Source organism: Apteryx rowi, unplaced genomic scaffold (genome assembly GCF_003343035.1).
Source record: "Apteryx rowi isolate R43461 unplaced genomic scaffold, aptRow1 scaffold_5, whole genome shotgun sequence".
NCBI lineage: Eukaryota > Metazoa > Chordata > Aves > Apterygiformes > Apterygidae > Apteryx > Apteryx rowi.
This window is the reverse complement of record NW_020450760.1, coordinates 3465746-3488424: the sequence shown is the minus strand read 5'-3', so window position 1 is coordinate 3488424 and position 22679 is coordinate 3465746. Positions and strand designations below refer to the sequence as shown.

At 45.2% G+C, this 22679-nt stretch overlaps 1 protein-coding gene across 1 annotated transcript in view; it reads left to right on the top strand.

The window, feature by feature from the left end:
* The window catches only part of HHIPL1 (HHIP like 1), a 24217-nt gene extending 1845 nt beyond the window's left edge, over positions 1-22372 (top strand). The window contains exons 2-10 of the mRNA XM_026079449.1: positions 3-176; positions 5756-6402; positions 9645-9788; positions 10781-11109; positions 12759-12885; positions 13787-13932; positions 17109-17190; positions 19090-19172; positions 21834-22372. Coding sequence (XP_025935234.1) covers positions 3-176; positions 5756-6402; positions 9645-9788; positions 10781-11109; positions 12759-12885; positions 13787-13932; positions 17109-17190; positions 19090-19172; positions 21834-22372 — 2271 coding nt within the window. The remainder of the gene's footprint in view (positions 1-2; positions 177-5755; positions 6403-9644; positions 9789-10780; positions 11110-12758; positions 12886-13786; positions 13933-17108; positions 17191-19089; positions 19173-21833) is intronic.
* Positions 22373-22679: the final 307 nt, after the last annotated feature.

Here is a 22679-nt window from a genome sequence, read left to right as displayed (position 1 = left end):
AGCCGCCGTTCCGGCCGCCGCGGCCGCTCGCCTTCTGCGGGCGCTACGCGGCCTTCGGCTGCTGCGACCCGCAGCGCGACGGGGCGCTGCTGCAGCGCTTCTACCGCCTCAGCGCCCGCCTCGACGGGCCCACGTACGCCGCCTGCGCCGGACACCTGCAGGACCTGCTCTGCCAGGTGAGGCGCCCCGCCCGCGGTGCCTGCTGCTGCTGCTGCTGCTGCTGCTGCTGCGCGCACCGCCGCTGCGGAGCTGGCGGCGCGGGGGCTGCGGCCGCGCAGCGCCCGGGGCCCGGTACCGGGCGCTGCAGCCCACGCGCGGGTGCATGTGCCATGGTGCAGCGCGCATCAGCCCACGCAGGGCACCTCAGCCCAGGCACGGGCGCCTCCACCCACGCAGGGCACCTCAGCCCAGGCACGGGCGCCTCCACCCACGCAGGGCACCTCAGCCCAGGCACAGGCATCTCCACCCACACAGGGCACCTCAGCCCAGGCATGGGTGCCTCCACCCATGCAGGGCGCCTCAGCCCGGGTGCAGGCACTTTAGCCCACGCAGGGCACCTCAGCCCAAGCACAGGTACTTCAGCCCCGGTATGGGTGCTTTTGCCCACTCTGGGTGCACTGGCCTAGGTACAGGTGCTTCACACAAGGGTGCATGAATCATGGCATGGGTGCACTGGCTGTGGCATGGGCATCTCAGCACAGGTGTGGTTGCATCTGCCCACACAGGGGTGCATCAGCCCAGACCCAGGTGCATCAGCCCACTGATGGGTGCATCAGCACAGGCACAGGTGCTTCAGCCAAGCATGAGTGTACCATGAACGCAGGGTGCGTTAGCCTAAGCACAGGTGCTTTGGACCACAGAGGGGTGCATCAGCCATGACATTAGTGCATCAGCCCAGATACGGGTGCATCAGCCCAGGCATGGGTGCATCAGCCCACATTGAGTGTGTAAACACGGTGTTAGTGCATGGGCCCAAGCAGTGATGTATCGGCCAACGTATGGGTGCGCCCGGCATTAGTGCATCGACCCTGACAAGTGCTCTGTGGCATGCTTGGGAGCGATTGGCCATCATCAGGCTCCTCACTGGACTTACTGGCCACTGGCAGGTGTCAAAGGAGTAATCAGGATATTGCTGTGCTTTAGTTTATGTGCAGCAGTACTCTGAGAAATGGCTCTGTGGGCAGATGCAATTTCTGGACTCTCCTCGCCCTCCCAGGGTCAGGCCTTTGGAGGTGATGAAGACACCCAGGAGGGGACCTGCCTACGTAAAATGTACTCCTTGTTGCACCCAACTCATGGGATCAGATGGTTTTTAGTAGTGGATTACAGCATCCTGAGACTCTTCTAATGTGCGCCAGGTGCTAACAGCCCTGAAGATGGGTGCGGAGTAGTGCCCGAGGGTGTAGCCTAGCAAGCTCGATGGCAGCCATCCTTCACAAGGAAAACTTCCACCCAGGGTTGGTGCTCTGTGACTAGATACACTAACAGGATGATCACAGTCTGCACAGAGCAAAGCATCTGACCCTGTGGTCAGGGTTGGCCTTGTATGTATGAAAATGCCCCTGAGACAGAGCAATGGCAGCTCTGCACTGTGCAAGTGTAAATCTTTAATTAATTCAGACAGAGGAGTCTAGTCTGCTGTGCTGAGGTGGGGTCAGAGTGGCTTTAGAGCAATCCTGCTCTTCATATTTTGCAGGGAAATCTTGTGTTACTGGAAGTGCAAAGAGAAGGACAACCCTTTTCCACAACAGCTGTTAGAGATTTGGCTTTTATTTTGTTCCACGTTGTACTGAAAGCAAAAACCTTTGAATAAGTTCCTGAAACAAATTGTATCCAAAAGACCATTTTTAGATAGGAAACAAGAAGTTAGCAGTGTCTGCTAAGCACTCGTTCTGCCTCTGCCAGTGATAAGTAAGTCTCCTGTGTATGTCAGAGAGCGGATGTTGAAAATTTCTTCAGAGGCAGTGAAATGTTTCAGCGTGGAAGAAATGATTCACTGAAATGTTCTAATGAGCTCTATGTATCATCAGCCCTTGACTACAAATGGTTTCACCTCTGGGCATGCAAGCACAAAATGGAAGTTTAGGCATTACAAACACCTCCAGAACACTCCTGCTTTCATTTATTCATTATATATAAAATTCATATCCTATACCTGCATTAATAAGTACTTTTCTGTGAATTATTCAATACCTACATCTCTTTTTGCTCATAGTTCATGATTTTTCTCCAATGTAATGAAATTATTTTGACAAGTGTCTCTTTTTGTACTTGTGGTGAGCATTCTTACATTTTCTTACACTGTGATTTGTTATGTGGTGCTACTTCTTTTGCTGCTGTGTGGCAGGATTTGTTCACTCTCTCCGAATCGTATTAGTTAGCTAGAGAGAAGTCTGCAAAACCGAAGTGTGCAGATAAGATTCTGAAGAAGGGACCAGCTCATTTGAGACTGAAGGTATTGGTTTTTATAGTCACTTCTTAGTTTAATTGGTAGATTTTTTTTTATTAAGCGCTATGGATGTAGTCAGGGATGTTGTTAGTAGTGTTGTTCTTCTGGTTCCCTGGTCCTTCACTCTTCATCCTTTGACCCTCATGCCCTATTTTCATCTGTTGTCCCTGACATCTTTTTTTTTTTTTTTTTCCCTGTTTTCTTTACCCTGGCTGCCTTCCTAGAGGAGATTCATACAGTCAGGCCTAACCCTGAAAGGAGAAACTAATACAGACAGCGGCCATAGAAGGTGGTATTTTATGAGAGCACGCCAAGTGGCTGCTTTCTGTGGTCCTTCCCCACCTCCCGCAGGGGTGTTGGAGGCCAGCCCTGCCTAGTCCTTTTGCTACCTATGGACTTGTTCACAGGTTTGTCTAATCCTTCTCCAGCCTGCTGATACCATCTGCCTGTGCAACCTCATTTGGCAGCAAATTCCAAAAGTTCGCCACCTCCCACAAGGGAGTACTTTATCTATTTTAAACAGATCTCCTGCTAATTTCACTAAGTGCCTCTTAGCTCTAGTATTTCAGGATTTGTGAATAATGGGTTTGCATTAACCTTATGCACCATCTTTGTGATTTTGCAAACCTCTCCCTCAGGTATGCCCCCTCCCAACCTCTTCTCTCCAAACCACAGAGACCCAGGCTTTCTATTCCCTCCTCGTGTGTAGACCGGGGTAGTGGAAGTCAACAGGGAACGTCAGGGATTACATTAAAGTCGGACGTTTTCCTGAGAAAGTGCATTGCTTCCTCCAGATTCATAGCAGAAGTAAATAAGCCATTGTGTGATGTGGGTGTTCGGCCGAATTCAGGCTGTTGCAGTTCCTCAGATAAATAGCTGTCTTTGAATTCCTGGAAAGGACAGACTAGATTTGGCTAACTTGTTTTAATTCTCATGAGGTATTTTCATACTGTGAGCTTGTTCCAGTCCTGCTAAAGTTACTGATCGTCTCTCTATTAGTGTTCTTGGTCTTTGTATTGTATCGTTATTTAAAGTTAATGAACAAACCACCATAGCATGTCATTTGGAAATAGGTATTTAGATCTATTAGAGATGCTGAGCTGTGACTGAGTGTAGGTTCTTGGCGTTTTGAGGGAATGTGACAAATAACACAATGTGAAGGGTGAAGGCAATATTTGATTCAAAAGCAGAGAAATTCAGGAGTAGGATTCAGGCTTCATCTTGTGTGGAATTAAAACTGGAAGATGTTCCAGATATGACTGTAAAAATACCATAGACACATGCTTGAATACAGTACTGGGCTGGTGATGGATGTCTGTGCATCACTGTCAGTATAGTGCCACTGTGAATATCCATATGCCGCCAGGAATGTGGTAGGAATTGAAGAAGTAGCCTACAACATTGTCTGCTATTCAAACGCACCTGAGGCTAGGGGTGAATAATCCACAGGGGCACAGGAATTGGGGAATCTTACCTCTGTGCTATTTGAGACATGCTGCCAGAGAACCAGATACATCATGGTACACCAACGGGGTGCTCTTTCTCTCTCCGAACATGGAAAATCCCGTGCACAGACTGACCTCTGATACAGTCCTCTCTTCAAATTCTCTTGCTGTCTTGTTTAAATTTGTTTTTTAAAGCCAAAATTTTCAACCACAACAAAAGAATCGGCAAATATTCCAGCTCTTTTCTGTGCCTGGCGCACCTCAGTGTTCATGTAACTGAGTTGAGTGCGGTTACCCAATCTGCGTATGTAATTTCAGTGTTTTGTGTCACAAGCAATCTCCTTTTTACCACATTAATTGCTGCTCATTTGAAGGCATAATAACCTTCATTTTGCAATGAATGGCTTGACATTACAGGAGGAAAGCTCATTGTACACTAATGATCTGTTATATGGCTGCTCAGTTTATTATGGTATGTAATGGAAAATAAAATAAAATTAAATATTGTGTGTACTTATCAGCTAATTTAAATACTTAAGCATCTTGGATATTATATCTTTTCAGCTGTTGAACAGTGGTGTAATCTGCATTAAGGAATAGCTCCCTGTAGTTTTCTTTTTTTTTTTTTAACTAAGCTGGTTTTGCTTGGAAGAAATGCCATACAGGAATTAAAAAATGTAGAATTTATTCAGGAAGGATAGTTTCGCTTCCTGTCTTTCTTGCCTCTGTTATTTATCTACCCTATGAAAATAACTGAGCCTCCACTGACTCATATTACATTATTTGGAGAGTATTTTTAAGATTCTTGTCAGGAAGATGCATTACAACTGGAAAATATGGTACGTTTATTGCAAGAAAATGCCCTTGCAGGAGAACTGAGTCAGCTTGGTCAGATTTTAACTTGCAGACAGTTTGATTGGATTGCAGTGGCCTTTTATAGAAAAGAAAATGTTTGTAAGAATATTCTTACTAGAGGTACACTGAATTACGTAAACTTGCTTCAGTCCTCGGGCAGGATTTTGGGGGCCGCACCTTCAGTGAGCTATGGGTTACACTGCACTGCTCCCAGAGGACCCTCTCTGGACTCTGACCATTTTGCACTAGCTGTCTAAGATCCTGTATATAGTGCAATAAATCTGAGCATCCCCCACACAACTTGGTGACCAATGTGTGATCTTGAAATTCGCTCAACCTCTTCTGCTCAGGTGCCCAAAGCGCCTGTGCTCCTGGGTTGGCAGCCAAGGCAGCCGGCCTGGGCAGGGAAGGAGCACGCAGGGCGAGCGTCCCGGCACGGGCATCCGTCCGTCTCGTCTCCTCCTCCGCTTCCTCGCCCCGCTGCTCCCCACCACCAGCACATCGCCCTTAGAGCGGTGCTGGTGGTGGCTTCGGCCATTTCCCCATCCATCCTCAGTCCAGAGATGCGGGACCTGAATCCTCTCGGTGTGATTGTAGCTGTACCGTTACTGCCTCGGTTTTGCCATGGTGCAGGGGTGACTCTGCTCTTTATCTGTGAGCAAGTAGAACATCCAGGAGGGAAAATTTTTTTTCCCCACTAAAGTCTAATAGAGCGATGGAGCGAGATGTGTGTCAGCATTGGTGCAATTTTCTTGAGTCAGGCTATGGTTTGAATAAATGAATACCCACATGTGGAAACCAGCTTTCACTGGGAATATTAAAGATCATTTCCATAAATACTGAGATAAACCCATTTTCTAGGATCTTTTCCTCTGTTAATATATTTTCAGAATAAACCGCAACATATGTTGTGATTAAGGTGAAATTTCTCCAATTAGAGTTGCTGTTCAGCTGTTTCAAATCTGTTCCAAAAAGCGGCCTGAGGTTTTTTCCTCTCTCCTTCTAGGAGTGCTCTCCGTATGCAGCTCACCTGTACGACGCTGAGGATCCCTCCACTCCCGTGCGGACGATCCCAGGGCTTTGCCCAGACTACTGCGTGCAAGTCTGGCAAAAATGCAGGTCCATTTTCCGCTATCTCTCTACGGACAAAGAGTTAATCGCCCTGGAGCACAACGTGGCCAAGTTCTGCCGCTATCTGTCCTTGGAGGACGCAGACTACTGCTTTCCTCACCTCCTGGCTAACGAGAATCTCAACCAAAACCTGGGGTTCGTGACCGCCGACGCGGAGGGCTGTCTCCAGCTCTGCCTGGTGGAGGTGGCCAACGGGCTGCGCAACCCTGTTGCGATGGTGCATGCAAACGACGGCACCCACCGCTTCTTCGTTGCCGAGCAGGTTGGCCTGGTGTGGACCTACCTCCCCGACCGATCGCGGCTCGAAAAGCCATTTCTGAACGTCAGTGAAGCCGTGCTCACCTCGCCTTGGGAAGGAGATGAGAGAGGTTTTCTAGGTATTGTCTTCCATCCTAAATTCAAATTTAATGGTAAAGTGTATGTCTACTATTCAGTTGAAGTTCGTTATGAAGAGAGAATCCGAATCAGTGAGTTCAGAATTTCTCCTGATGACATGAATACTTTGGACCATGGTTCTGAAAGGTATTGTACACACGTTTATCTGACAAATGTATTTAAAGTCTCAGAGGACAGCTTGTGCATTTTTCAGGACTACTAACTACAATGAATGAGACTTACTTGGCTTAATATTGTGTTTATATTCTCATGCGTTAGCAAGTTAGTCCAAGTTCATGTCCACTGGAAGTGGTGCAAAATGCAGGGGAGAAAAAAAGGACAAAATGCACAGTTACATCATGACTGAAATTGTACATTTACAAAGATAGAATAGAAAATCAAAGCTCCATTCCCAGAGTAAGGGCTGATGCTCTGTATTACAGAGCATATTAAGATAGAGAATATGTGCGTCCTCTGTGGATGAACTGCGAGTGCTCAGGAATAAAACATGTAATTTCTCAATTCCAATGTGTCAGAAGCTTTAACTGAACTTTGCTTGAACATTATTTACAGTTAATATGTTTGTTTGTTTTCTGGATTTTTTTTTAATATTGTAATGAGAATGTTGATTACTGATTAAAAAAGACTTCTACAAAGCATTAGTCAAATTCATCCATAGCAAAAGATTTCCAAAACCAATATAAATGTACTGAGTGATACTACAGCAAAGATGGATTTGGCCCCACATTTTTTTTATCTGAATGACACCTCAGCCCGATGATATTACAAATTTAATATCAAATTAAATAAAATTCAAATCATTATGATATTATTGAGTGTATTTTGCCTGGAAAATTCATTTGTTTGATTCTTTGCATTTCATTTGATATAATCACACTGTTAGGGACAACTGGCTAATGCTCATAAGCTTAATGTATCTGCACTTATGAGGAAAAAAAAATATTTTCAATTCAGAATTTCTTCAATAGCCAGCTCTGAAAATATTCTTCCTATCTATTTCTGATCATCAAACATAAACTTCTTTCTCCCCATCCTTCCAGAGTCTTTCAATTATTGATGTGGAAGGGGTTTTCTTCTGATACTGCCTCATATAAGTCTGTGTCTATGTTTGGAATACATCTGCTTTCCTTAACCAGCTCTTCTCCAACAGTCCCCTACAAATCAAAGTTTTCTCCTTTATATCTTTCAATAACTGAAATGTTGGGGAGAAGGGCCATGCTGAAGAAAACCGGTCACTTCTGGCTCCAGCACGAGTGTGCCCAGCGCTGGGAAAGCCGTGCCCTGGGAACTGTGTTTCTGTGCACTGTCCCAAGAAATGCTTGTAGGAGATCCTGTGTAAGACCTGCACCAAATTCATATGCACTATTACAGTAATTAAAGTAAAACAGTAATTACAAAACTTTTGGAAAACTTATAAAATGCAAGCAAAAATACATATTGCATATAGTGAGATTAAAATTTTGCTTTATAGTGAAGGGAATCATCCTAGTTGTTCTAAAAAGGGGCATCTTTGTAATGTCTGTGTACCAGATTTGGTGTGGTAAGTGTTGCTGCTGCAGGAGGTGGACAGTTGGATTGAGGCACAACCTAAGCATTTATGTGCACTTTTTCGAAATACAATTTTCCCTATTTCTAAATTTGTGCAGATTCTGAGTTAACGAGTCTGATCCTGCAGTTCATCCACATTAGCATGCACAGATAATAGGAGGTTTGCATGTGGAGAAAGCTTACAGATTTATAACCTGTTACAGAATCACAAATCCACTGGTTTAAGAGAACTTTGACTAGTATTAATTTTAAGATTGTAACTGTGTTACACAGAGTGTAGTAAGTGCTTTCCAAATACTCAGCAGCAGATGGTTCTTGCTCAAAAATGCACGTAGCCCGATGACAGAACGGGGGCACTGGTCTATGTAGCAATTATAACAATTTAGTGCGAGTGGCATTGTTAATGACAGGTAAAGAGAATTTTAATGTGTTCCTCAGGAAAGTGAGTCGGGAGCTTAAACCTGCGAATGTGTGGGCCCGTACTGTCTTCTTTAAAAATTATCAGGTTCTGCATTTGTAACATTTCCTGTACTTGTTTAGCTGATCCTTAGTACAGCAAAAGCTTGAAAAAACATAACTGTGGTCCTGTTGTGCTTGTATAGGCATGGCTCCCACTGACTTCATCTGAAATGCTATCCCACGGGGTGCTTCAGCCTGACACTTAGTGTGGGTTGCTCGAGCAGGAGGGCCCGTGTCTGTGTGCCTGCAGGTTTTTACTAAATACCTTCAGTTTTCTTCCATCTTCTTTGGGAGATGGAGAACTCCAGTTTCTGCTCCTTACGGGATCCTCCCTTATGGCTGCAGTCTCTGTGTGCTCTTGCACAGCTGCCTTATTTCAGAAGCGATAGTTTACTAGCAGGGGACAGAATAATTACATGTTACCAATGTCATTTTTACATTTTGCAATGTTTTCGTGATCATAACTGCCAGTACTTTCAGAAGGGGACAAACTCTCTGAAGGTGAGGTGTTATACATGATTATAAACAGTTATTTTTACAGATATTAAGAGGCACTGCCAGCATGAAGTCTGGTCCTTTTAAAAAGCTGGAGTAAAATGAACTTCAGTTGTTATGCCTGGGAATTTTTACTGCGTGTATTTGTGGCTTTACTGTTCTATAAAGTCACACCTTTGTGCATTTCACCTTTTCCTTGCTAAGAAAGGATTCCAGGTGCATAAAATTAGCAGATGAAAGGAACAGAGAATTAGGTTTCAAAATGAAGGTAAATGTTGTTGGTACTGCTTTGAATAACCTTTGTCAAAATGTTAATCTGTTGATGCTGCTGCTTTTAACAGTTCTTTAAGTTCATAAGGTACTGTATGTATAATTCTCCTTTAATCTTTTCTCTTTAAGAATTCAACTATTTTTTAATGTTTGAGAAGTCTTTGTCTCCTTGAAAGTGCGTGTCAAGATTGTGCCAAATACTGTACAGATGCACAGATAGGCTGCAGTGCTTCTGCTTGTAGTTTACAATCTGATTTTGAACTGCAATGACTTTTTTTGTTGTTTTTTTAAGTATAACAAGGAGGAAGCAACAGCCATAGGAAAATATATTTAAAAGTATACTCTGTCATGTGATTTTCCAGTTTCTTTATTACACAATTTGGTGTTTCTATAATCTAGAAAATATGTTGGAATTATATAAGGTAATAAAATCAGTTATGCCTACGTAAAATTCAATAAAATGGGTATGGAGAAGGATGTATCAGGATTGATCTGCAGCCATTCTCATGTCAAGGATGATATTAGACTAATGTGTTAGTCTGCCCTTCGCTTAGGATGTGTGCAATTGATAATGCTTCGTTGCTGTTTCTGATTAGGATAATCCTGGAAGTGGAAGAACCAGCTTCCAATCATAACGGAGGAGAGCTGCTCTTTGGAGATGATGGTTATCTCTATATATTTACTGGAGATGGAGGCATGGCTGGGGATCCTTTTGGGACCTTTGGAAATGCCCAGAACAAGTATGAGCCCCTAAAGCTTTGTGTGCACCGTGCGTCTCTCATGCTGCTTCTTTGCTGGTGCTTATGCAGACGTGGGTGCTTGTAGACCTCTGGTGCAACTTCTCCTCCATAGAGGAGGTTGTCGTAGCGTTTCTTTTCTCCTGCAAGAAACGATAACTCACTGAACCTCCCAGCTTTCTTCTCTGAGCTCGGTTTCCTGACAAATGGAGGGGTCAGTGAAATGGGAACAGTGGAGCAATCCCCACTTTCACCTCCAAGCGACTAGTTGAAGCCTGCCAGGCAGCCAGGCAGAGGAGGTCATTACCATCTGAAGGCTGCTCAGTGGCCCATGTCAAATGAAATGGTCTCCATCCAAGTGCTCGTGTATCAATGTCGGGAGCACAAAACCGCTGCCACAGTTGGCACGCGCGCTGGCAGCGTGGAGGAGCGAGGGAGCCACGCTCGCCCCACGTGCAGCCCCATTAATCCCAGTGCCGGGGCTCTGAGGGGAGCTGGCCCTGCCGCTGCCACCCGTGCTGGTGCGGAGAGTGGCTCCAGCATGGGGCACCGTCCCTCGGGCAGTTGGCATGAATAGTAAATTAACTTCGGCCCCAATCCTGCCAGCTCTGGCTATTCGCTCATTTTTCTCCCGTGACTAGTCTTATTCAGGTTAGTAAAACTGGTCGTGCGCTTAAAGTGGGAATGTCGGCAGGATCAAGACTGTCATTTTTTTAAGTTGCTTGTGGGAACTTGTATACCCAGAGCCTGCTCTGGGTAAATGTCCTGCAAAGCTACAATTAGTGTCAGACCGCATACATCATTCCCTTAATAGTTTCCAGTGGGTGGGTTGGTTGGTTTTTCTGGCATATTGAAAGCCTTGTGTTCTCCAAAACAGAAATAATGAAATCTTAGACTTTTTAAAGCACCCATCTCTGGATGAGAATGTATGTTTAACCGAGGTCTAGTTTTATTTCCCTTCTTTCTTTTTTCCTTCCTTTCTTCTCCAAATGCAGATCAACGTTGTTGGGCAAAGTGTTGCGGATTGATGTGAACAATAACGACCGTGGGCCTCTTTACAGAATCCCCCCAGACAACCCTTTTATCAACGACCCCAAAGCTCGCCCTGAAGTCTATGCATACGGCGTGAGAAACATGTGGCGCTGCTCGTTCGATCGGGGTGAGCCTCACACAAAGGAAGGGAAAGGCCGTCTTTTCTGCGGCGACGTAGGACAGAATAAATATGAAGAAATCGACATTGTAGAGAAAGGAAAAAACTACGGCTGGAGGGCAAGGGAAGGGTTCAGCTGTTACGATAAAAAACTTTGCACCAATTCTTCAATAGGTAAATACATGTTCTGTTTAAATTACCTGCCTCCCCCCCGGGAAGTTTTCCACACGTTCATTTTTAATTTCTGCCTTCAAAGGCTGGCTGCTTGGTTGCAAACATATGTTTTTGAGATGTAAATCTATGCAGTCTCCATCTAGAAGGGAACTGACTTGGAGAAAAATGTTAGAAGTCCAAATGCTGCTATTGTTGAGTTAGGAGAAAAACTAAATGTATTAGGTATTGTGCCTCTGGGCCATATATATAGTTAGTCAAATTTTCCTGGTGATTCTGTGATTTGGGAGACAGTTTCATCTTTCTCACATGAAGTAAGCTTTCCTGCAGAAGCAAGAGCAATTGGAGAATTTGTATTTTTGTCCGTAGCTCACAATTTTTTTTCTCTTCTATGTGCTCTGTGATGTTGTTTAACTTCCTGCCTTTTATTAACTTAGATATAAGTAAAGTGGTAGTGGTTTGATGTTTTCCATAAAAATGTTGAGAGCGCAGAGCAGATTTTTCGCACTTCCTTTGCTGAAGCAGTTGTCAGAGAGCCCATTTAAAGCTCTCCTGTGTGACGGTGCTTCCTTTAGCGATCCTGGTAAGCACTTTACTGAGGTCTCCAGGGACTCTTGCTGATGCCTTCAGAGAGCCTTTTGTCAGAAGAGCGAAGTGTCACAGCCCCTTTGAAATGACAAGTGCAGTGCAAGTACAGCAAGCACCTGCTCTAGCTGCCGTGCCTGGTGCAGGGGGGCGTCATGGCTGCAGGCCGGCACTGCCGTGGGGTGAGCAGCCCCAAGCGCGGCTGGGATGTGACGGGATGGGCACACGCAGAGCCTCACGCTCAGGATGTCTGAAACACAGGGCAGGGAGAAACAGCATGAGGAAGGAGCAGGGCGAGTGCTGAGGGGAGATACGTGTGCCCCCAGGCTTTCTGGGGACAGGGGGGTGAGGACCCACCCAGGACGGACCTCAGAGAGCTTCAAAACAAGGGCAGCTCCCTCTGTTTTGCTGCTGTATTGTGTTTTAGCTGGCATTTTACGATGAACATGGCAGTACTACATCCTGCCTGTGCCATACCATAAATATTTTATGGCTCTTTCAGGTTAAGCTGAAACACAAGCTCTTGGTGCTGACAGAATCTGACTTGTCTTTGCATCAGCAGCTGGGGTCCAGATCACCCGTTGCTGTTGCCCTTTCACCACCAAAACAATGCTGCATTGGGCAAACATCTGCATAGATGCAGTATGTCTAAAAGTAACCTCCAAATTCATAGTAAAACCAGCCAGGCTGTTTAGAAATTGGCCAGAAGCAGCACTGATAGAGCCTGGCTGCAGAGGGAAGAGAAGGGCTCAGGAAAATGGTTAGATGCCTGGGTGATTGAGAGCACTCAGGCCTATCACGTATTCATCTTGTATTGCAAGTAAAAGGTGGCCCAGTCTCTCCAAGGTAGCCCGTCCTTGGTCAGCACCGCCAGCCAGAAGGGGCTGTTGAACAGTGCTCTGACAAGGTGAAAGTGGAACTCAATTTGACTCCGTCAGCAGCTGATTTAATCAGAAGATGCACAAATAAACCTGATCGTATCATGATAGTCTCACAAGAGCTATATTAACATCTGTTCTGCATCATATTTAAAACAAGGCAAGCCACGTATCTTTTCTGCTCTACAGATGATGTGCTTCCGATTTATGCTTATCCACACAAAATGGGGAAGTCTGTTACAGGAGGCTATGTCTATCGTGGTTGTGAGTCTCCAAACCTGAATGGCCTGTACATATTTGGTGATTTTATGAGTGGGTAAGTAAATTTTTTGGACGCTCACTAAGCTGTACCCCAGCCAACATCCTCTATTGATACTACCTCTGCCTGCAAGTGCTCGTGCCGTCTAACTTTGCTGGCTTGCTGCTACGTGCTGGTTAAAAGCACTCTACGAAGCCTAACTGCTTAATTCAAGTGACTCACGTGGCGTGCTTTGTATAATCTTTATTCCATGTTGCTGTGCAGCAGTGCAATCTTCACCTTCCAGCAGCCATAGATGTTGCTGATTCACATGTTGTCAGTACAAAGGAAAGGTTGGGGATTGGGTGTTTGTTGAAAATCCTGAAAATGGTGTAAAAATAATTCTAGGGCATCCTAAAGAAACCTCCCCTGTTTCAGCCACAGAAGATACTTAAAAAAAAATTTTAAAAAAAATTGCCCAGTAGTGGGTCTGATGCAAACCTGTGATGGGGTATGAAACTTGCTTATTTTCCCCCACCTCCTCTCCCTGTGCTGTACCTGTATCTCCCTCATTTTCAGCACAGATCCTCTTACCCCCTCATGCCCTAGGTGCCCTGTGCACTGACTGCCCGAGTCTGGTTCACTCACCGGCAGCTTTCGGGGGTGGCGAGGGCAGGAGAGCGGCCACAGAGTCGCTGGTCCCTTGTAGGACCCCCCACACAATGAAGCACTGCTTGACGGCCCTTAAACCTTCCCCTATCGCGTTTTCATGTGCTCACCTTGCCCCTGAAAGGCAAAGTGTTACAGGTCTGTGCAACAGAAGTGTTTTAATATCAACAATCCTTCATTTCTTGGAGGAGCTGCAGTTTCTATTGCAGCTAATTTCGGTAGGAAGCATTAAACACCCTTTTAATTTTTCTGATTAATGTTCATAAATCTTCCTCCTGGCTGCTTGACGCAAGTTATTTTTGCCTTGCAGACGCTTGATGTCTTTGAAAGAGGACCATGCTACCGGAGAGTGGGAGTACAGCGAGATCTGCATGGGGACAGGACAGACCTGCATGTTCCCTGGGCTTATCAATAACTATTATCAATATATCATCTCTTTTGCTGAAGATGAAGCAGGTGAGCATTTAGCATTATCTCACATTGAGTCGTATGCTTATGGTTTCTCGTCAGAGAGGGCTCGTTCTGGGAGGCAAGCGGGCCAGAGCATGAGTCTGTTTGTCTTTAAAATGACTGTGGGTTAGACTCCCAGCTTCTCCCCAGTATCAAACCAAAGTCACAATCCCAATTTCCAGGCATGTGCTCTTCCTCAGGTGACTGGGGTGCCGCACAGTGACTGAACCGGGAACTGGGAGAGGTGGTTCCCTGCCTGGCTCCTTAGGTGCAGTTTGTGCTGCAAAAGGGTTTGGAGGGAAAGCGATTAGCTGAGGGCAAATACATGAAAGCCCAGCTTACAAAAGAAACCTCAGACTTCACCATGAAATGCCTTGGGCAATGCAGGCCCTCAGAGGCTGATAAGCTGCTACTGAAGTGAGAGAAGGGCAATATGACAAGTTTATGCTTTTGGCTAGTTGAGAAATCTGTTGACATTATTAATGGATACGGGAAAGCAGATAAAACGAACAAATAATTATGAACTTGCTTGTACTGGCCTGGAATATTTGTACATCTCAAGGTGGAACGGAGTGACAGCTCTACATTAGGTCTTGAATGAGGCATCTGCAAAAGGCTGGTTTAGGTCCAGGTTTTATTAGTGTTGGTTGGGGTTTGCCTTGCACAGGATTGGGGGATGTGGCCTCCGTGAAGTTTTACATAGCTGTACTTTCAAGACTTGAGACATTTTACATTCTGGGAATGAGCTCCTGCAATTTGTAAAGGAGGAGATGGAGAAGTCGAGGGTGAACTTGGCAACTGCTACCTGTGTTAGTACGGTTACGTTGTTAATTACCCAGCCCAAAAGAAGGGTGAGCGGGCTGCACAGTTCATCCCCGCGGCCGGGTTAGGCACCGACCCCAGCAGGGTTTAGCCTGGTTGCTGAGGAGCAGCACCTGCGACTTTGAAAGCCAGGAGTTTGTGTTCCTCGCTCCTTGGCAGGGGAGTCCGCTGGCTTTTGATCACAGGCGCCCGCTACCAGAATGCCCCAGTTTTTAAAAGTCTGTTTTTCCTGGACAGTTGTGCAGACAATATCAGAAGTGGCTGTTGGGGAATAACCGTATTCATTGTGCTTTCCCTTTTAATCATGAAAACCTACCCAATTAGGTATTAGCTCGAGAGCTTTAATATGGGATTGGAACTTTTGGAGTTAAAATCCATTTTCTTTAATCGTCAATGTTCATAGAAGGTAGGGCTGTTTTGCAATGCTCCGACAAGGAGGCTATCTTACCCTAAAATCAGAACAGTAGCTAAATCTAAATCTGCTTTACCTTAAGCAAGAGGATCCGGGTGCAGTCTCAGGCTGCTAATTGCAGCCCTCATTCATATGCTTTTGCCTTGCGCCTGCGGGCAGAGTGAATGCAAAGTGGGAGTGAAGTACTGTCCTCCTCCTGCCTTGGGGTTTTTCATACGTGCTTTGCATAAATATAATAGAGGTGGGTGGACACTCGGGCCAGGAGTCTGTTCTCAGGGGGAGTTATTTCCTTTGTATTTATTTTATTATGATGGGAAGAAATTTGTTGGTAATGGTTCAGTGAGTTTTCTTTATCTGCAGTGACCAGCCTTGCACCTTTTTGCTGTGCAGGGAGTCTTGGTTTTATGAGTTTACCACACTGTTTATTTTAACAAGCTTTTCTTCATGGAGGTATTTATTTTTAGGGTTGTTGCTGTGATGGACATTAATCTCACTGATTTAGTGGGTGTGTTTAGTTGATGGGGACACCTCTATTTTTGGATTATTGCACACGTGTTACAGAGACAGCAGTGCCATCCTCTGGGAACTGGATGTGCTGGGGACACCCCAGGCACTTTGCACGTGTGCCGTCTGTCCTTGGGGCACACGGGCGATAGAGCTGGCACGCTGTCCGCATGCTTCATGGCCCGTGCGCCCATATCTCTGCCTGATAATTTCCAGGAGAGAAAGATGGGTGGTGAAGCACACCTTCCCACCCCGCAGGACACAGTGCCAGGCATATTTCACATCCCTGTTTGGACTAAGGCTGCCTCTGGCCTGCTGCTAATAGATTCCTGTGTCACCACCAGAAAAAGGAAGAAATTACTTCATGCTCAATATTATTTGTGTAGAGCCCAGCTGATATAGCAGGTTCATTCACTGCAGGCAGGAGGCACGGCATGGGCGCGCTGTGTGTGTTTAAGAGCTATTGTCTTTTTTCGGCTTACTTATATCCGACTAACCGCCCGCTCCTTTTCGTGCCCGCTCCAACCCCTTTTTCCCTTTCCTTCCTCCTCCTTTAGGTCTCCTCGTACATGTAGGAGGCCCAAAGTAATCTGGCCTTACCCTCACTAAGCACATCTCAGTTGCCTCCTTTGCCCAACTCCCCCCCTTTTTTTTTTTCCTTAATATTGCAATTTTTTTCTTTCAGACAGATCAGCTCTCCCATCCCTTTTCATTGCGCTGCACAAGCACTTGTGCTGGCAAAAGCGAAAGGGGAGTGCCGGAGGGACTGCTTGTGCTGCCAAGAGCGTAATGCTGGCCTCCTTGGCACAACAGGAGCAGAGGGATGGAAACGCAGTTAAGAGAAAATGCATCAAATAAATGGTGATGGAAATTGTCTGGCTGAAGGTCGAGCCCTACCCACGTGGCTCGACAGAGCTGTGGCAAGTCTGAATGCCTCTTTTGTGAGATACATCTCACTTTGCGAGTGTGCTAGGGAAGCAAAAGCAAAATCTTTTTCTTCTGTAATTCACCCCAAAGGAGCGCTTCATCAAAAAGAGCAAAAGACAGTGATGATTAGTCTTAATTTCCTTTCTTTGTTTTGACAAACAAAATTCAGGGTTTGATTATTTTGCATTAGTGAAGTTAAAGTACACAGATTTGACTGAGATGACAGCTGAAGTCTGGGCAGTGGAAATTTGTCAAAATAATATTTCATGATAATATGTTAAAGTGCGCACTCACTGAGTATTTTATATACCATTGGAATGCATATGAACCTTCATTATGAACCCAAATATAAACCCATATTGTTTGCTTCGGTAGCTAGATGTCTCTGCTTCAGTCCCAGCTTTCTTGGTGCTCCCCGTCCTGCAAGGCAGAGTTAATGCCTTTGTGCTGAACAGTACTGAAGCTCCATGGAAAATTTTCATGGCCATGTGTGTTTGTTTGTTTTCTTTTTCCTTAGGGGAGCTTTACTTCATGTCTACTGGCATACCAAGTGCCACTGCTCCCACTGGAGTGATTTACAAAGTGGTGGACACCTCTAGGTAGGAGATGTTCTTATGGCAAAGTTCAGCTTTGGTGTTCTGGGTCTGGGTTCAAATGTAACAAATGATGCTGACTAAAGAAATAGTTCTTCTGCTCCCACAGTCGTGGGCGTCTGCGTTGACCAACAGTCACATACCGGTTCCTTATGTGGCTTGTCGGCATTATGCTGGCTGGGGGATTTGTTCCTGAAAGCTAGAGAAGTATCTTACGGGTGGCTTGTCTTTCTCAGGCAAAGTTTCTCAAGGTTCCTGTCCGCAATGAGGCAGTTTCTGTCAAGGGTTTTTTCTCAGGTCTGCTCCATCTCCCACGAGAGCCCCACGCACACAGCTCCAGATGGAGCTGGCCCAGAGTGAGCTGTGGGGCTTTTTTGGACAAAACAGAAAGAATACAAAAAAAAAAAGGTCAAAAAGTACACTCTTTTCTGTGTTTTAGAGAGGAGAGTGATTTGCACATGAACTAAGACCATCATTACTCCTTCTGAATCTCATGTGCTTGTACCTGAGACTGGGCAAGGCAGGGAATATTAGTGTTTTGCAGGAAGACTTACAGCTTTTTTTTTCCAACTTCCTGTTTATTAGACATTATTATTGCTGGCTAAACACAAAAATACTTTCAGCTAGCCACACAGAATGAGACTTCATAAGCTTTTGCTTTTTTTTTTTTTAATGAATTGAAGTTACAGCTGTAACTTTATCTGAGCATTCTTTTGAAGTCAACCCACTTTTCTGTTTATATGTTGGAAACAGCCCAAGAACTTCCTCATTTTTTCCTCTGACTCCTCCTCTGACAGTAGCATTTTCCATTATCTAATGCAGTGGAATAGTTCCTGTAAACTGTATGTTGATACCTGTATTACGCAACCTTTGCAAAAATAAAGCAGAAATGAAAACACAGTCATAAGTCTGAATTTAAAAAGAAGTCTCTTTACTAAAGTGTAGAGTATAGCAATAGGAATAAGAAAGAACTTCCAGGAAAATTTATAAAAACTATATAACATCCCTATGTGAGTAGCCAAGAGAGGAATTCTTTGTTTGCATTTCTGTTCATAGAAATGCAAATGCAAACTATCCTAATTACACAGGAATTATATCCTCCAAATGCAAACAGAATGCATTTTTGAAACAGTTTTGAAAATCCACCAAAGAAGCCTGCAGATGAACAAGCCAACCATCACAGGAAAAAGCAATTATGAACTGGATGCAACTTCTCAGAAGAGAAATGTACTTCTATGGCAGACAAATTTCTGTCAAAATAATGTGTCATTTTTAAGAGAAAGCCTCTGTAGGAGGCACTTAGAGTGCTAATGTCTTGTTTGAAACTAGTGCATTTTTGGAACTACTCAAATGATAACTTGCTGGCAATGGCAAATCACAGAACTCTATTTTCCATAGAAAATTTTCTACCTGCCTGCTTTCCACATTCGTATTGATTGTGATAAAAGGGGAAGTCTTTTATTTTTCCTTTATGTTAATAATATATGAATAATAGTGTGTCATTTTGCTTCTCTTAAGACAGCTTGAAAACTTGAGTACACACAATTTTTATGTCAGATGTTCAATATATATTGTCTAGTTTCATGATCTGTATTTTCAGTTTGATTAATCTCTTTCTGTATTGCTCGAGTCTTCCATTTTTCTTTTTCTTAATGGATTCATCAATGGCAAGTGAAAACACAGCCAGAAGACTCCATTGACTTGTGAAGATTTGGAGTTTGATCAATGGAGATATGTGATTGTTTAATTATGTTTTCTACTGTAAGAGATTATTTGGATCATTTAAACAGACCCCCCCCCACACACAATGAGCATTACATTAGTTGAAAAGCAATTGGAAGCAAAGGCTCATGATGCCACTGGAAAGGAATTAATTGTACGCCATATCTGTCCCTTTTTTCACAGGAGAGCACCACCAGGAAAATGCCGAGTTGAGCCTTTGCCAGTGAAAGTAAAAAGCAAGCTCATAAAGTTTGTGCCAAAGGAGAGTAAGTGTCATTGTTGCTGCTTATTATTGATACATGTTAGTTGGCAATGAATATAAACTCAAAGCTTGTACTATCTCTGTATGCTTGGAGACCACCCAGAACATCAGCCTTCAGAGTAGCCTCTAAATTCATTTTTACCAGGTGTTTTGAAGATGAGGAGTTGGCTCAAATAATCCAGGTGATAGGAGTGATTTCCCCACTCCCATCCATGTGAAACCTTCTCTGTATGCTCTGCCCCATATATTTTCCCTTTCCATGCCGCAGAGTAACAGGGCTCTTGCATTAAGCACAAAGTGGTGTCCTCAAAAGTGTTTCCATACTGAGATCCTGTGCTGTACGTTGCTTTTCAGTAATAAGTGATTTTTGCAGTGCCTTTAGGGAGTGAGGAGCACTTCAGGAGGTGAAGGATATTATGGCTAAAGGGTTGGGAAATAGCTCACTGAGCAAGATGAGGTCTGAGTCATCGCTGGCTGTAAGTAAGAGAATATGTGATGAGAAAATGCTCCCAAAAGACTCAGCCTGATCAGCTATTCAGGTGAACTTCTGTTTTACCCAAACCCTCCAGGGCATTTTGATTGCTCCTTGCTGAATGCAGTATTGTGCTGTTAAAACTGGAGTAGTGAAAGATGTAGATGAATGTGCAGCAAACCAAGTACTGTTTATGTTAAAAGCAAAAAAACTAAATGCACTAATAGGTTCTCAAAACTAGATTCGGCAGTATTTCATTTCTTTTCTGCATGTATTTTGTTTACACATGTAAGTACCTAGGCAGTACTCTAACAAGTTTGTAATTAAGTTAATATTACTGCAGGAACTTGCAAGTTTGTATACTCTTATTTAATTTTTCATTACATTAATCATGTTACACTGTATTTGAATCATTGACAGTTCCTGCAGCTTTGACTTTATGAAGGAATGAGGGCACTCAGCACCTTAGGAGATTAAATCTATAAGGTGGAACAAACAAGGCTAGTTATTAACTGTTGACATGCCTTTAGAAACATTCCCCTGTGAAAGCTCTGCAGACAGTTTTCAAACATTGTTAATTTTTCTCATATTCAACCAGTTCTGTCTCTCTTTTTTGTTGTGGATTACTTTCTATGCAAATCTCAAAATTCAGTTTTGTAAACACATGTAACTAAATCTTTTTTACTTTGTTTGTTTTAAAGGTATGCTTTCATCACAAATTAAAACCTAGAAACAGTGGGACAGATTCCTCCAAGCATTTCAAGAACTAAATTCAGGTTTAGGTGGAAACCAAGCATGAAAATTTTAATTCAGAAGCATGAAAACAAGGATGTATAGCTGTAAATATTCTGTTGTTTTGGCTAGTGTTTAGTGCGAGTGCTACAGAATCGCCAAAGCATGCAACTTACGTTAGCTGAAGGAATGCATTTCTTGGAAATGTATTTAATAAATAGGTTGAGGAAGAATAATATATAAACAGCTTGATTTAGCAAGGTGAAAAGCACTCCCAGATGACCATTAGCTTTCCTGCAGTCCTATGTATCATTATGATTTCCAGAATTGTTAACTGCTTCGCTAGGTCAGTCTCCAAAGAGAGAGATGCGCACGGATCAGACTCACATGTGTATTTCTTGTTTTCAAAGCCTCAGCTTCCAGAGAGGGGAAGACTTTTCATACCATAAATAGAATATTTCTTCAAATAGATTTTTGAGAGGGTGTTCCAAAAAGTGGACTATTCCAAAGGTTTGCCTTTTGGGATGACGGATATTAAGTAATATTAAGATGACTTTGATTGTCACATTTTTCCCTGCCCCTAAACTACAAAGCAAATGATGAATGAGAGTGGAGGATAAATCTAGGATATAATTCAAAAAGTTGTGGTGTCTTTGCAAATGCATATGACACTGTCACAACTCAGCTGATTACTATTTTGAGTAATTCCAAATTACTTCCTTTTGACAAGCTAAAATTTATTTTTAGGCTAAAAATAGAGCGCCTGTGAATAAGCATGTCCAGTAATGCCTGGAAACTGTGACAGTGAAAAATTTTAAGCTCTTCGGAGTTCAAGGCTGGGTTTGGGTTTTTTTTTCTGGGGAAGAAAAAAACAACCCCAAATCCTGTTTGATGTGTTGTCCTGGCAACCCTGTTCCTTCTGCACATTCCAGTTACCAGAGAGACTTGATTTTGAATGTTCCTGATTCCAGCTACTCTGAATAAAGCATCTGGCACAGCGGGGAGGCCGGGGCTCTTGCGGCCTGGTAACGGTCCAACCTTTAGTAATGAAGAGAATAGCCGAAATCGCGCCTGCCTCCAAGATGCCTTCGGCAGGGGAGCAGGGTCCGGGGGGGAACTCCTCTTCTCCCTGTGAAACTCCAGCCCTGGCCCTTTGCGTCTGAGCTGCAGTTCTGCCAGGGAAGTGCTCGGAAATTTGGCAACGTTTCCCCCTCGGGGGGCGGCGGGGGGAGCCTTGTTGGCGGGCGTTAAGCGGCCCAGGCATCCCCCTAACTAAGAGCAGGGGACGTTTTTAGCTGAGGAAAGGCCGGCTCACCAGAAACGCTTTCAGTCCTCGCCAGGCTCAAGGAAGCAAAGCCCACAAGGGGAATTAAATAAGCCAGAAGCTTTTAAGCGCCGTTTTTACGCGGTTACGTTCAGACGCTGTTGTCTCACGTTTGCCTCCGTTTCTCCCCCCGGCAGAGCTGATAGTGAAAACCCCAACGACAACGCCGCCGCCGACGGAGGCCCCGCCGCCCACCACCAGCAGGACCCGCGCGCCCCCCGCCACCCCGGCCCCCCGGCCCCGGCCCGGCGGCGGCGCGCGCAGAGGGCGGCGGAGGAAGAAGAAGAAACCCGCCGGCTCCCCCCGCGACGGCGCCGTGCGGCTGGCGGGGGAGCGGGGCCGGGGCCGGGAGCGGGACCGGGGCCGGGTGGAGGTGTTCGCGGACGGCGAGTGGGGCACGGTCTGCGACGACGGCTGGGGCGCCGCCGCCGCCGCCGTGGTGTGTCGCCAGCTGGGCTTCACCCGTGCGGCGCGGGCCAGCAAGAAAGCGGAGTTCGGCGCGGGGAGCCGGCTGCCCATCCTGCTGGACGATGTGCGGTGCTCCGGGCGGGAGCGCGGCCTGCTGGAGTGCGCCCACGCCGGCCTCCGCACGCACGACTGCTCCCATGAGGAGGACGCCGGCGTGGTCTGCAGCCGCCGCGGGGAGGACGACGAGGAGGAGGAGGAGGGCTGGTGACGCGCTCCGGGACCCCCAGCACATCCCTTTCCCTGCCTCTCCCCGGACCCACGTGAGTGTTCAACGCAGCGTGCTCCGCCGGGAGGACGCCGCTTCCGCCCTGAGCGCTTGTGCCGCTCTCATGGTTTCTTCTGCCATTTTCATCTGCGCTGAAGGGAAAGAAGAAGTAGAACCAAGTAGTGACTTGAGTATGTCCATGAGCAAGGATGCAGTATATCTGGAATTTTTTTTTTTTTTTTTACAGGAAGAAGAAGGAGAAAAACCCAAACATCATCAGTTACAGATTAGAAAAAAGATGCCATTCTCT